This window comes from Metopolophium dirhodum, chromosome 9, assembly GCF_019925205.1.
Source record: "Metopolophium dirhodum isolate CAU chromosome 9, ASM1992520v1, whole genome shotgun sequence".
Classification (NCBI taxonomy): Eukaryota; Metazoa; Arthropoda; class Insecta; order Hemiptera; family Aphididae; genus Metopolophium; species Metopolophium dirhodum.
Window position 1 is genome coordinate 29,048,604 of NC_083568.1, and position 14,780 is coordinate 29,063,383.

Genomic DNA, 14,780 nt, shown 5'->3' on the forward strand with positions numbered 1-14,780 from the left:
TAAAAAGTCTCGATTAACCGTGATTTTCATTTATCCGTGTGACCCCCTCCCCATCATTACCCCGGATAATCGAGGTTCCACTGTAATAATAATTTAAATATTGAATAAAAATATACATAATAATACTATTTTATAATAATTAATATTATACAATTAGAAAATATAGGATTTATTAATTGTGCTACTAGATGGCGTTAAAATCACAGGGATTTTATTCGATATAAATTATGTGGAGTGAAGAGAAAGGGCAAAACGTTTGACGCATTTATAGTGTACAAAATTACAAATTCACTGAAAAATACCATCTTCAATAACATAATAATTAACACACAACCAGTGTTGAGTTTATCTCATGAACTAAGATAGTTATAACTATCTTAGTTCATGGTTTATCTAGATAAATATTCTTTTATCTTTTATCTTATCTAGTTAAATAGAGATTATTACACAGTTATCTAAGATAAAAATCGCCGTTATCTAGATGAATTTATCCAGATAATTTAATTTATTAAACGGCTTTTATTTATTATAATTTATAGGTAGACAATTAAGTAATTTATTAAGTAGGTGATTTTTTTACTAATAACTATCGACATTTTTGATAACATACTATTAAGTTATTCTATATTTCTACGAGCTTACAGAGAGTTCCATAAACCAATATAAAAAAAAAATTATCCGATAATTAATTTATCTAGATAAACAAATAATTAAGTTATCTTTATCTTTATCTAGATAAAATTATATTTATCTCGGCTCAACACTGCACACAACCACACAAGGTTTTGTGACTATTTTTTATAACTATCAGTTTTTAATTATTATAAAAGTTGAGTTTTTCAATATAAATCGTTTACCTCGATAGCACCAATCCGGAAGTAGATATATCGACCAATGTAGTTTTTTCGTTCGAAATATTTTGTAACAATGTTCTCAATAATTTATCAATTCCGTCATCAAAAAGATCGAATATAAATTAAAAACTTTTTTTGTCCGGATTTGCCACCATTTTACGGCAACGATGATATTGTTTTTATTCAATAGTGTTTATGGATTATACACATAGAAAATTTGCACAACTGGTGATTTGTCCATTTTTTTTTTTTTTTTGGTTTTAAATAGTTTCAAAGATGGTAAAATTGTTTACAGATTATTATTATAGTTCTTGCATACATTTTTTTATTCAGATTACTATTGTAAAATGTGGTCTCTAGGCTATGTGTCTTCGACACTCTTCATAAATGTGTCAAATTTGGAATGGTTGGGACGAGGTACTTTCCTTTAAGTCGTTTTTTTAAAAAAAACTCATCGGCATTGATAAAGTGTTTTTTTTGTTTTTTTTTTTAGAGCATGTTTTTATGGATTTATTTTCCCTATTAAATATTAAAAAATAAACAAATGGATAATATTTTTATGAAAAATACAGACAATTATATTTCATCAACAAATAATTGTGTGCATAAAAAACGCACTTCAACTTTTCACTAAATTATATTATTATTTAAATTTTCAAGTAGGTACGTGTGCGAGATAAACCAATACAAAGATTATTGCGTGTTAAAAAAAACAATTGACCGATAAAAATTATTTTAATTTTCATAGATGGAACTTAAACTATTTATGCATGACAACTAATTTACTATATATAATATTATTATATTGTATTTATATTTTACTCACTTTTCAATGCGTTTCGTGTAAAATGATTTAAGCCTCTCATAGAATTAATTTAAATCTGCACCTATAATCTTGCAAAAATAAAAATGTTGAATGAACAAAAACCTGTTTCTAAAATACTGCAACATAATATTTTACATTATAAAATCTGTCGTAGGTATACGCCGTTAACAGACGTACACAAACAAACGGACTTTATATTTATAGTAAGCACTTTTATTTAACTTTGACGTCCAGTGGCGACCGAGTCACACGATCACCACTCGCTGACCCAATTTCTGTCTTCCCGTATTACTTATATACATCAACATTACAATCGAAGCACTATTGGTAGTACCTATCGATAATAAGTTTTACCTAGTTACATCGAACTCGCCGACTATGTTTAAAATCATAATAATTGTTATCTTATCCTGATTTGGTGGAATGCATAATTGTTTCTATGTTGTTACCACGATTTAAGATAATATATCTTAAATCGTGGTTGTTACCTATAGCTTATTGAGTATTGTAATACTTTGGTCCCAGGTAGAAAGGGCTTAAGTCAATTTAATCAACTTTTCAGAACAGCTGTTTGAAAGTTTGGAAATTCCTACATGTTTTAGAATTACAACCATGAATATTATAGAAATCATTTATGTATTTTAATTAAATTCTATGTACATTTATGACTTAAAATTCTTGAATTTATAATTATTCATAGACTTAACTGTAGTTAGGCCTTTTGGATTTCACTCTTTCTGACTTAAGTCTTTTTTTTTACAACATAAGCCTTTTGGATCAAATAAATTATGACTTATGTGATTTTGATCAAAACTTAGATATTTTACCTTTAATAAAAAGAAACTCATTATAATAATATCTAGTAGGTGTTTAAAAACAAATTAATACTTAAGAATATATTTTTAATCAATAGTACATTATATAATATTTTGATAAAAGAATTTAAGTTTATAACAAATGAGTCTTAAAACATAATAATAAAAAAAAGATTTTAACTTTTTTAATATAAGAATTAATAAAATAAATAGTTTTCCTTTTAGTTTTATTTAACATAAAATGATTAGATTTAATCAGATTCTCTGGGATCTGGATCATAGGATGGGTCTTCACTATCATTGCTTTTTATATTTTTATAAAAATCATGGCAGATATCAGGAATTAAAGGAAGGAGATCCATTAAGTCTTTTTTCTTTTCTTTTGAAATAGGTAATGGTTCATTGTATGCTTGTTCTAATGCAAATTCTACATTTCTTGTTCCCCTTCTTCTTAAATTTAATATTTTAAATTGTTCATCTTCATTTCTATCTACTTTCTTCAAAATCTAATAATTAATAATGATTATTATAAAATAGTACACACTGAATTTCTGTTCATGTGCATTATGGTATTCATAGTATAATTGTACCTATTACCATTCTTACCTAAAGTAGTTAAGGCTGTTAGAGTTCCTCCAGATGGAGCTTCTTGCTGAACAACTAATAATATTAAAATATAATATAAAATTAGATAGGTACCCCAATGATTTGATATTAATTTTATTAGTTTAATATTATTTTGTGGATTTAATATTATAATAATTTAATCACCTGTGATATTTTTCAGTGGTATAATATTATTTTCCAGAAGGTCATGAATTTCATCGTTTGTACTTTCTTCAAAATCTAATAATTAATAATGATTATTATAAAATAGTACACACTGAATTTCTGTTCATGTGCATTATGGTATTCATAGTATAATTGTACCTATTACCATTCTTACCTAAAGTAGTTAAGGCTGTTAGATTTCCTCCAGATGGATCTTCAATGTCATCTTGTTGAAGAACTAGTAATATTAAAATATAATATAATATAATTAGATAGGTACCTCAATGATTTTATTAGTTTAATAGTATTTTGTGTATTTAATATTAATAAATAGTATTACAGCGACTATTATCATTCAATAATTACTATACAATAGTAATTATTACAGTAATGCAATTCAGTATTAAGTTACAATATAAGTAACTTTTTAAAATGTTAAAATAAAAATAAATTAATCACCTGTGGGAGAATTATCATTTATGATGTTTTTTATAAAAGAGTGTTGCATCAATTTTTCAATATCATCTTCATGACAAGATAAATCTGATGCATCACAATCCCTTGATTCAGGTTTATAGTCTTTATCAAGATCTGAATCATCTACATAATCTGACATGTCTGTTGGTCATAATATTAATTAAAATAATTTCACTTAATTTGTTACCCACAGTTAAAATGTGTATTTCTGAATTAGTTATAGATAGGTACTTTACCTGAATCATCTGATGATGTTTGTTTTTTTTTCTTGTTAAAATTACTTGATTCATTATAATATTTTGTGGCTGTTAATTAAATAGAATATTGAAGTAAATATAATATTTTTTATTACTTATTTTAATAATATATTATTATTATTATCATTAATTGGAATATTTACCTGGTGAAGAACGCTTTGATGAACTGGTCATTTCGACCATTTGAATAGTTCTTCTTTTCATAATTGTTTTTTTACAAAAAACAATTAAGTGTAAATTAAAAAATTAAAACAAGGCAAGTACTTATACTGTTTACAAAGGAAACAATAATAATTAATAAACTAAATTGGAGCGAAAAGTTTGATAAACACCAGCATTTTTACATAAGTTATACAACAATACCGTGGTTACTGGTTAATAATATGAACATTTTCAAAACATAATATTATTAAGTTATTTAAAAACAGACAATAATATGATAATATTATCTATACTATTTTTGTACAATTAGTGATAATAGTAATTATCGGTTTTGTTATTATTATAATTATTATGAGAATTGTTGATATCACTAATAATGATTTTGTACTAAACATTTTATTCTTGACTTATGCTATTTATAGACATATGATAATCATGCTACAAAAGGCGTAAGTCATAATAAGCCTTTTATACCTGTACAATAAATTGATACAAAAGGCATAAGTCATATTACAGTACGCATCACGAAAACGTGCGGATGACCGCCGCGCGCCCAGTGGCAATTTCTCGTTGGTGGTGGCCAAACTGTTTCGCGCCAAATATAAAATTTAAAACTCGTATTTTTATATTAATAAATTATGTGTATGTATTTAATGATATTAAAGTCAACAAAAGACAGGGACATTTTTAAAGGTGCAGGTTAGTTGTTTTTTTCAAAACGTATAGTACCCGTCGCACCAGTGGCGCGCACCTGTGATGGATCAAATATTGAGGCCCACTGGTTTACTGAAAAACCGACACACGGCGCGCTGCGGTCATCCGCACGTTTTCGTGATGCGTACTGTAAGTCTTTTATACCGGTACAATAAAGTGTTACAAAAGGCATAAGTCATGTTATGCCCTTTCTACCAAACTTAAAGTGGAAAAACTCCACATACGCCCTATTTATTTTTTCAGTAATTTGAGTAACAATCGTCATTGACTTATGCCAATTAGACCAAAAAAATCAGCGAAAATCAAGCTTTAAATATACGGAAAAAACCATTTTTGTCAAAAATTGACTTAAGCCCTTTCTACCTGGGACCAAAGGTATATTTGATTTGTTTTGGTATTTTACCTGTAACATATGAATGTTTACTTAACCTAGTTTTAATTATAATTTTTATATATTATGCATGATACGACGAATCGTATGATTTTCCCACTTTGATAACTAATGCTAGTCCAATTATAGGCAATAAAGGACACACTATACTCGTTGACATTGTACTCAATATTTTTCATTTGTTTTAAAATATTGTTCGATATATCTGTCATGAACTACGCTATTTAGTGCTATTATGCACAAGCAGTGCCATATTTATGGAAGGACAAATGGGACATTTGCACCGGGCCCACTCATAAGAGGGGCCCACCGACTTCCAGCATACAAAGTTAATTGTATACCTTTTTATCATACTTTGGGAAAACAAAATAGATTTGGATTTTAGTTGGAGATTTTGGTGGGTTATAACTTATAAAGTATGAGTTTTCCCCGAAAACTACGACCTTAATCGACTTTGCCGATTACAAAATCTAATTGCCGTTATTATAGTAATAATATTATTATCGTCGTAATATTACTATTGACGTCATTGTATTGCGTAGTGATATCGCCAGTCGTATTTATTGTATAATCTATTAATATTGTCATTTGTTTATTATTTTTAATGATTTAAAATGTCAAAATAAATAATTAAGTGGTTCAATGGAGAGAAAATTAAAGAATTAAACGTCATGAAAAAACAAAAAAAACTACACGGCAGTTAGGATAAATTTAGGTTTAAAACTAGTTTATCTACTAGCGCACAATCGAAATGTTTGTGAAAACTGATTAGCTGAAATCAAATTTGACTTAAAACATTAAACTTAAAAACATTTAATTTGATATATAGGTAAGTGTAATAACTAATAATCAAAAAATGCTTTTTAACTTGTACATTTACTGGAATAATTAATATTAAACATTAATTAGACGCATTGAAATAGTGTAGTGTTGTTGTATATTAAATAATCAAATTTTTAACAATACAATTTTATTCTATGATCCAATTATAGTTGCCTATAGCCACTCATAAATAAGCAACTAATTACATACGACACTAATTCAAAAATAAATTATGCATACATTTTATTTTAGCATTGAAGAAAATTGAGAATGACAATTTGGGGCCCAAAATTGTAAATTGTACGGGGCCCATGAAGCGGTAAATCAGGCCCTGTGCACAAGTCAATTGTATTATAGGTCCGCGATCTTATTGTGACGAAATTAACGCGTGTCGATGGGAATACAATCTTTCAATTATAATAGCTCTAATTTCGTTACAAAGATGATTTTCCTAGAAAACTGACTTGTGTAGTTGTGCATATATAGCAGTTCAATATGTTGAACAATATCATAAAAAAGATGAAAAATATTACATAAAATATTAACGAGTATAATAGCGCTATACTTAGGGGCCCAGTGGCGTGGCGAACTTCGTTAACTTATGCGGCACAATAATTTATATTAGCAATTATAAATACTTATATAAATAATTACGTATATTTACTTAAATGGTAACTGAGAATGACTGGCTTAATCTTAGTGTGTACTTAATAAATTATTTACTATATGTGAAATGCCCCTAGTCTCCAGGACACCCAGCACCCTTTAAGCTGAGGCACGTGCCTCAAATAAAGTCCTTCGTCACGCCACTGCTAGTGTATTCTTTATTACCTATTGAATTATCATTAGTTATCACTCGTAAGGCTGAGAACTTTTAGTTTTTCGTATTTATCTAGAAAGGTCGCTGAAAAATGTGAGTGATGTGTATAAATATGTTTCGTAACCTCAGGGGCTTACCTAAATTTAAAATTGTATTTTGCATATTTTTTCAAATTTTCAAAATATAATTTTTACCTCTAATTTTGCAGTTGTGCATACCTTATATCAGTTCAAGGTGTTTATTATGTTCAACAATATTATAAAACAGATGACAAATATTACATAATATATTATAGTATATAACTCATATATTATACTATCAACGAGTACCTACGTAGTGCGTGTTCTATATTATATCGCCTTTGGATTATCATTATAGTCATCACTCGTAAGGCTGAGAGCTTTTAGTTCTTTCACATTTATCTAGAAAGGTCGCAGAACAATGCGAGTGATGTATATAAATATGTTTCATAACACAAGAAGGTTACCTATATTATAAAAATTTTAATTTATTTAAATAATACATTTTATTTAAATGCATATTTGAGTAAATTGGACAGATCAAGAGCATAATATTATACAATATGTAAAAATTTAGAAAATGTTGATATTAAATATAATATAAGCTGGAAAATCTGTACAAAAATATTACAGTCAACCTATAAATAATATTAAGATTATCGGTTTAAGTAATTCACTATCAGGGCGATAACATTGCGACGCGTGTAGGATTGTAGGAAGTAAACTTCAGTTGTTAGTCATAATTTATCGCATACCGTTAGAGTTGATTACCGTGCAATTCATTTTTCTAGTTTTTATCAAATAGTTAAAATAATATATTTTTATATTTTTTTTTTTCACATAAATATTTAAATTAGGTTCCATATTTTATATAATACCTACTACATATTTTTAGAGCATGTTTTAAGTGCATATTAGGTATTTGGTTTTTAAATGCATATGTCCATACATATATTTTAAGGTGTTTGAGTACTAGAAGTCCTCAGCAGCACTAGACTTATCACTTATCAAAGTGTGAAAACCATACAGTTTTACCATGTTATGCTGTATTTAAAAAAATATATAAGTTGCTTTCATTCAAAATTCAACCGATTTCAATTTTTTTTTCGCCATATTATAAATAAATAAGTAATAACTACAAAATAGCTATTTGTTTTCCAAGCGTTTTTTGAAATTGTTTTTTAGACCATAATATAAGATATGTTTATTAGTCATAATTATATTACATTAAAAAAAACTGCACTAGCATATCTGCCATAGGCGCAACTAGACCAATATTTTTGGGATTGTTCAAATTGTAAAGAATTCCCTGCATACCTCTACCCATATAACACTGTATATCTATTAACAATAATTTCTAATGTATATTTCTAATACTATATTTTAATAAGAGTGAAACAGTGACATTATATTAATACAATTGTCACAACTATATTTTAAAATGATTTTTCTGCTGGTGAATTGTTATTATTTAAATTACTGCTAGTTCAGACTTCAGGACGAAGTGTTCTACATCTCCTCTCTCAATTATAGGTACCCAAATCAATAATACCATTACAATTATTTTTAATCAGTTGAGTACTTTTTAACTCCAGCTGATCTGAACTATAAGTAGTATATGTACAATAGGTTACAATAGGTTACAATAGGTACTTTAGAGTATAGACTATAAAGTACAACATTTTCGTATTTATTGATAATTTTTACTCCAAAATAATCAAAATATAATAGAAAAGGGTTCTTATTTTTTGGGGGGCACATTTTAAACTCGGGAATGCAAAAGTTTCTTGCGGTGCACTCTCTCATAGTTGCGCTAATGATATCTGCATTATATTGCTTATTAGATTTACTGACTTTCCAATTAATTAACATTGGCGTAGGTACTGTATACTTATAGCCATATATGTATAGGCATAAATATCGTGTTAGTGTGTACCTACCTATTGCAGTCTGACGATACCTGGTACAGTGGTACCTATATGAAATAATATGAATCCAGAGTCCTAATGACCTATATAAATAAGTGACGTACTTGTATGGGCTTTGTTATAGAATTGGAAAAGTCATGACTTAGATATGAATGATATAAAACGGACGTTTAACATAATTGTATAGATTCTTTAATTAACAATTAATTACTTAACAATTGATCAATAAACGTCTATGAAGGTGGCGACATGAGCATATCGTTTTCATGTAGTTCTCTTGTTTTGAACCGAAGCAAATCATTGTCGATGTCAATTGATTGTAGATCCTTATCGAACGTCGCCGATGGTTGAAATGAAGTATAAGAGCATAGACTATTCCAATCTGTCTGAGGAAGGAGGCTAGAAGAGTTTCCGAACATTGGATTATCTGAAAAACAATGTAAAAGAAACCAATTGCTTTGGAATTTAGTTTACATACTGTATTTAGTACTTATACAAAATATACCTACTATAAAAACTATAACAAATGTTTTTAAGAAATAATAAAATGTCATACTTTATACTTAGCCACATATAGTTTTATTATAATACATATATCATAAGATAGGTAGGTATTTAAAAGTCAAAATAATAGTGTTTACAATACTTCAATAAATATTTTATTTAAATTAACCGATTTGAAATCATGGTTAATAATACTCTGGGTTATAGTGAATATAGGTACATTATAAACATTGAGGGTTACTACTAAATAATTTTAATTTATGTTTGTAAAATGTTGTCAATATTGTTATAAAATCCGGCTGGCGTTAATTAATAAAAAAAAAATAAAATAAAATACATATAACACCATTATTATGGATTTCTAGTAAATATGATCCAAATGTACAATGGAAATATAACAGTTACCACGATAACTTTACGAGTTAAAGCCTAAAATATACTAAACCTACTTACTATAGGTATTCTATAAGATCGATCAAAGTATTAATAAATAATTAATTCTATTAATTTTGAATTGATTGACTTTAAGTTTTTGACAGGGTGTAGACATGAGGTTTATGTATTGGTATTAGTATTTACAATGAGAACCTATGAGTACCAATGAGTACCTATGATGTGTTCTACTTTTTTAATTTATTTATACTTATTTTTACCCGTGTGTCTGTCATGGATCAAAAAACGTATTTCTTTATTGAACCCCCCTGGGGTGGTTTCTATGATAGCAAATGTAATCTGTATAGTAGGAAATACCCAGTAGGTATTTTTCTTCATAATACGTTAACAAAATACAACATTAAACCACAGATATATTTTTTTCAATTTATATTGATATTTTTTTGTGTTTAAGCATAAAACAAACGTTGAATTCATTTCAAGCTAAATATATTTTAACCATTATTATATGAACTTATTTACGCCATTTTAGGATACGATCTGATAAGCATTTTCAATCAATATGCTACGATTTTGAAAAATATCGAATTTAAGAAAATACTAAATAATAATAATACAATAATATAAATGCAATATAATATGAAAACTATCAAACTTGAAACTATAAAAGTATCATAAGAAATGGATACTGATCCAACCGTATCCTTTGCCCATAATCATTGTCATATAGGTACACTAGGTACAGATACAATGATTTTTAATTGAACACATCCATTACGGAGATGTGGAAATAAAATTACCCATAACTTGGTGGCTGTACTTTAGAACATGTCTCGGACGTCTGAACCCGTCACAGCAGGACACACGGGAAACTGTATACGAAATACGAATACAATTATTTATATTAGTACCAATAGTAATTACTAATTAGGTACCTATCTAACGACCTATGTCATCGATTTACTACCGATCGATGGCAATATATAAAAATCGGGAAATTCAAATTAATGAATTCTTACGTAGGAAAAGGATTACAATTTAAAAATAAATTGTTTTATTATAATTACTATATAGGTAAGTACTTAACTAGTGTTCATTGAAATACATCAACAATTATATATAAAGCCTACCTAATATTATGGTGCAGTTAATGCCATTTACGCTGCACTATGCAGAATATATATACGTATCGTGCATATAATAATTTATATATATATAGGTAGGTACTCGAGCATATAGACATAATATATCTAGGATATTATAAATTATGAATATTATTATATATACTATATAGTCACCTATCAACCATGTTGGTAGTTGATATACTGTATAATTACGGTTTTAAGACTTAATGATTAATTTCTAACCTGTTAGACAAGGGTTTATAATTGGTTCATTTTGGTTCTGGTGCTGGGAAACCAAGGTTTTTTCCTGCTTCCGCCATTTGGCTCTACGATTTTGAAACCATACCTATATAGATTATTTAGACAACATTTGTTTTAAAAATATTACATCGATCACGGACGGATATGCTAAATAGCATAAGACCGAATTAAAGATCTATTGGGCCACGGAACACCAGACACTTAGATTTAACTCTCAAACTTTAACCTATCTCACTTCAAACAATTTTTAAATAGTTACTCATTTTTCATGGTTGAACAAGTTTATGATACTAAACCATAAAAAACAAAATAATTAATAATATACTATAAAAATAATTATGTAATATATACATTATACAATTATAAATTATTTAAACACAGATATTATATAGTCGCTGTAACAACCAATGCATTCTATTTTAGGCGTTAGACACTATAGGTAATATAAAATATTGTTACCGACTTTCCTCGAATATAGCTCAAAATCGCCTAATATCAACAAATAATTTAAATAATAATAATTGAATTATGTTAACGATATAGATTATTGAATATAATTTAATATTTACATGGTATTACCACGTACCTACTACCTACATTATACTACATATTGAACCACATCGTTCACAAATTACAGTATCCATTTTCACTATAATTTACAAACTTTATGATAGTTATCAAGTAGCATACCTATTAAAATATCAATTTCTAATTCGGTAGGTAACATTTCGTGATATGAACATGATTTGTTTTATTTTTTGAAATGTCTTTCGAATGTGCGGTGTCAGTGTGCACACTGTGTTTTGTATAAAAATATGTGCCCTGGTACCGTGTCCGTGCTTCCCCCTTGCCCTCCTTAATCCGGGATTGGTACTAGGTAGGTAATATGAAAAATATAGGTAATACCTGCACCCTAGCTTCAGTCAAGTCGATTCTCATTGCCAGTTCTTCGCGAAAAAATACGTCGGGATAATGTGTTTTCTGAAACGAGTTTTCTAGTTCTTCCAGTTGGAAATTCGTGAACGTCGTTCTGAAAACATAAATTCAAATTTAACATACATCAGATACACAACGGGGTGTAAAAGTTAGTGTCGAGCAGTCAGCAAAAAGCACATATAAAACGTCTTATCTCATTTTTAATCGCAACATAATCGCATTTTTGCAAGAATATAATTATTATGATTTTTAGAGCGGTTCTGAAATGCACGCTTTATAAAATATAAATAAAAAATACTAAATCGATGACCGATGACTCTATTACTGCTTAGTGCACACTAATATACTATTATAATATAGAATCCACATTTTCTTTTTAGAAACATTTTTAGGTATAGTTGTCTTTGTCTTTAAGCATAAAGTTTGGAACTTTTTTGTTTTACCGGAAAACTTGTATTTTTTTCTTAACGTATGAAGTTAAGCATGCTTAAGCATATCGTTTGATAGTGAAGTCAGAATTTGGTAGTCCGACCGCCAAATAATTCTGACTTCACCATCGTTTTCAGCATGTTTACCCAACAGACCCGTAACCAGGATTAATGGTTTGAAGGTTTGATGGTTTTAATTTAATATTTAAATATAACTGTGCACACATCGAATATGTTTCTAAATTATACGGAGAAGGGTGTCTTAACACCCAAATCACCTCGCCTGGCTACATGCTACGCCTGACATATTACGATAAAACAAATAAAACTGCAAAAAAAATGGTGTCTGGTACAACAGAATATACCTACCGTGTGTTTATTTATATTTTTAAATAATTATCCTAAAATGTAAATTTAACATGATAATAAAAAAGCAGTTTTTAGGCGGCACTTGACTCTGATTGCCGGGGAGAGGTAAAAATTAATCATAATTTACCAACCCATTTAAAATGATAAGTTTGCCCTTTTTTCTGGGGGGAACTGCGCACTTGCGACCCCTCCCCCCTCAAATGTCACCTATGAAAAGCTATTAAAATTCTAAAAACAATGAAACTTAATTTGATGTTCCTGTAAAATAATTTCACAACTGTGGCTTGTATATAAAATGATAATAATATGCAGTAGGTACAAATGCACTCATCATTAAACACGGAAAAAACAAAACAGTTGTTTGTACTATAAAAATAGTAGGATTGACTGTATATTATAATTGCTATAGAGATAGCTATAAGATTAATCAGATTTACTAAAATATTATAGTCAAGTTATTATAGTTATTCGAACTGAAATATGCTATTTTAACTATAATTTTTAGTTAATTCAAACATTAAAAACTGCATTAACTATAAAATATAGTAATAATAACTAAATCATTTTAGTTATTTTACGAATTAAATAGTTATATTTACTATAATTTGTCTAACTATAATATTATGGTAATTTTTTTTCCCGTGAAGGCTAAGCTGCACTGATTTAATATATTATGGCCAAAAGACTTAACTTTTATAATCTAAAATCTTATAATCTTGAAAATGTCGAGATTAAATACAAAATATAAAATCTCGAGTATTATAAAAATTTGTTTTTTCAAAACTAACGTATAATAGGTACACTTTACAAATTGTATTAGGTTTTTTTGTTATAATATGTCTACTAGATGGGTATCTCTACGTCGTATGTTCAAATACTTTATTTCGAAATCCCATGCTCATCCCTGGGGTAGTGGGTAAAACTACTGTTACAAAACAACAAAAAAAAAAACGTCCGAACGCAACCGTCACCTGTATCTCCGCTGTTTCCTCTTGACGTTGCTGTTGGAATTTTGGTCTGTGCTCAGAGATCCGGACGATTGATCGTTGTCGTCGCATCGATCCGATGGACTGTCACAGCCGGTCACATCGCCGTAATCTGCACGTATGACGACAGAACACATCAATTTATTTTATTGTTGTTATGTCATTTAACAACAATCGTCCGACGACCACCTACCGTAGTGCGGTCCAGCTCCTAAAAGACCGTCGAGCACCGTGGTGGTGTCACCGGAATCCGTCTCGGTGCAACGCAGGTCTGAAATGTCCAAAATCGCCTTCTCTTCCATACCCCTAAACGCCACCACATCATGTTTAATACAGTTTTCTACGTCTATAATTTACGATACATAGAAAAAATCAAAGTAAAATACACCCAGTGGGGCGTACACACGGTGCACCTCCCATTGCGGGAGAGTCGGGATATCGAAGTTAATTATTTAAATTACAAAATACTAAAATTACAGAGTAGGCATGACTACCCAATTATTTACCGAAAAGAAAAATCGTTGGTCTACGTTGGGGGGTCTATCCCCCCCCCCTCGTGTGTACACCTCTGAATGTATCGGTTGTGAATTATTATTATACTACTGACCTTATGGTGATGGCAAATTTAATTATGTCACTGGAACCTTATTGGTGTTATTATTATAATTAAATGAGCGTAATTCGGTTAGGACGCTGCACAGTGTACGATATAATAATATGTCATTTGTTCTGTGAACTAGGGCGCGTTATTATTACATTAAGAAAAAAATACGTTTCGCTGTGAGCCACGAAGAGTGGCGTACAAGGTTTGAACTTTCGAGCTTCTACGGAAGCAGCAAAAGTGCGTTCCTGATTAGCGCCAATGGATTCGGTCGACTATATTATTCTCTTGCATAACATATATCGATTTTGTTTTTTCTAA

The 14,780-nt window shown here is 29.0% G+C and overlaps 1 protein-coding gene across 3 annotated transcripts; it reads right to left on the bottom strand.

Annotated features, from left to right (window-relative positions):
- Nucleotides 1–9,026: 9,026 nt before the first annotated feature.
- LOC132952593 (paired mesoderm homeobox protein 2-like) lies at nt 9,027–14,679 on the bottom strand. Of its 3 annotated transcripts, none has more exons than XM_061024925.1 (6): nt 14,466–14,679; nt 14,052–14,164; nt 13,844–13,970; nt 12,046–12,169; nt 11,122–11,224; nt 9,027–9,284 (listed from the first exon to the last, which is right to left on the bottom strand). In XM_061024925.1, the coding sequence occupies exons 2-6, from the start codon at nt 14,158–14,160 to the stop codon at nt 9,091–9,093; spliced, it is 657 nt and encodes a 218-aa protein (XP_060880908.1). In that variant the 5' UTR covers nt 14,161–14,164; nt 14,466–14,679; the 3' UTR covers nt 9,027–9,090. The 3 variants fall into 3 exon arrangements, with proteins under 3 accessions (XP_060880908.1, XP_060880910.1, XP_060880909.1); XM_061024927.1 differs by lacking the exon at nt 14,466–14,679 and adding an exon at nt 14,365–14,444; XM_061024926.1 differs by lacking the exon at nt 14,466–14,679 and adding an exon at nt 14,365–14,438 and having other exon boundaries at nt 14,052–14,204.
- Between the last annotated feature and the right edge of the window lie 101 nt (nt 14,680–14,780).

Excerpts from the sequence above, each read along its gene's own strand:
- LOC132952593 (XM_061024925.1), bottom strand. The coding sequence starts at position 14,160 with ATGGAAGAGAAGGCGATTTTGGACATTTCAGACCTGCGTTGCACCGAG. Across the intron at positions 13,971-14,051 it reads AGGAGCTGGACCGCACTACG|ATTACGGCGATGTGACCGGC; the intron begins GTAGGTGGTCGT and ends TCATACGTGCAG. Across the intron at positions 9,285-11,121 it reads TATAAACCCTTGTCTAACAG|ATAATCCAATGTTCGGAAAC; the intron begins GTTAGAAATTAA and ends ATTGTTTTTCAG.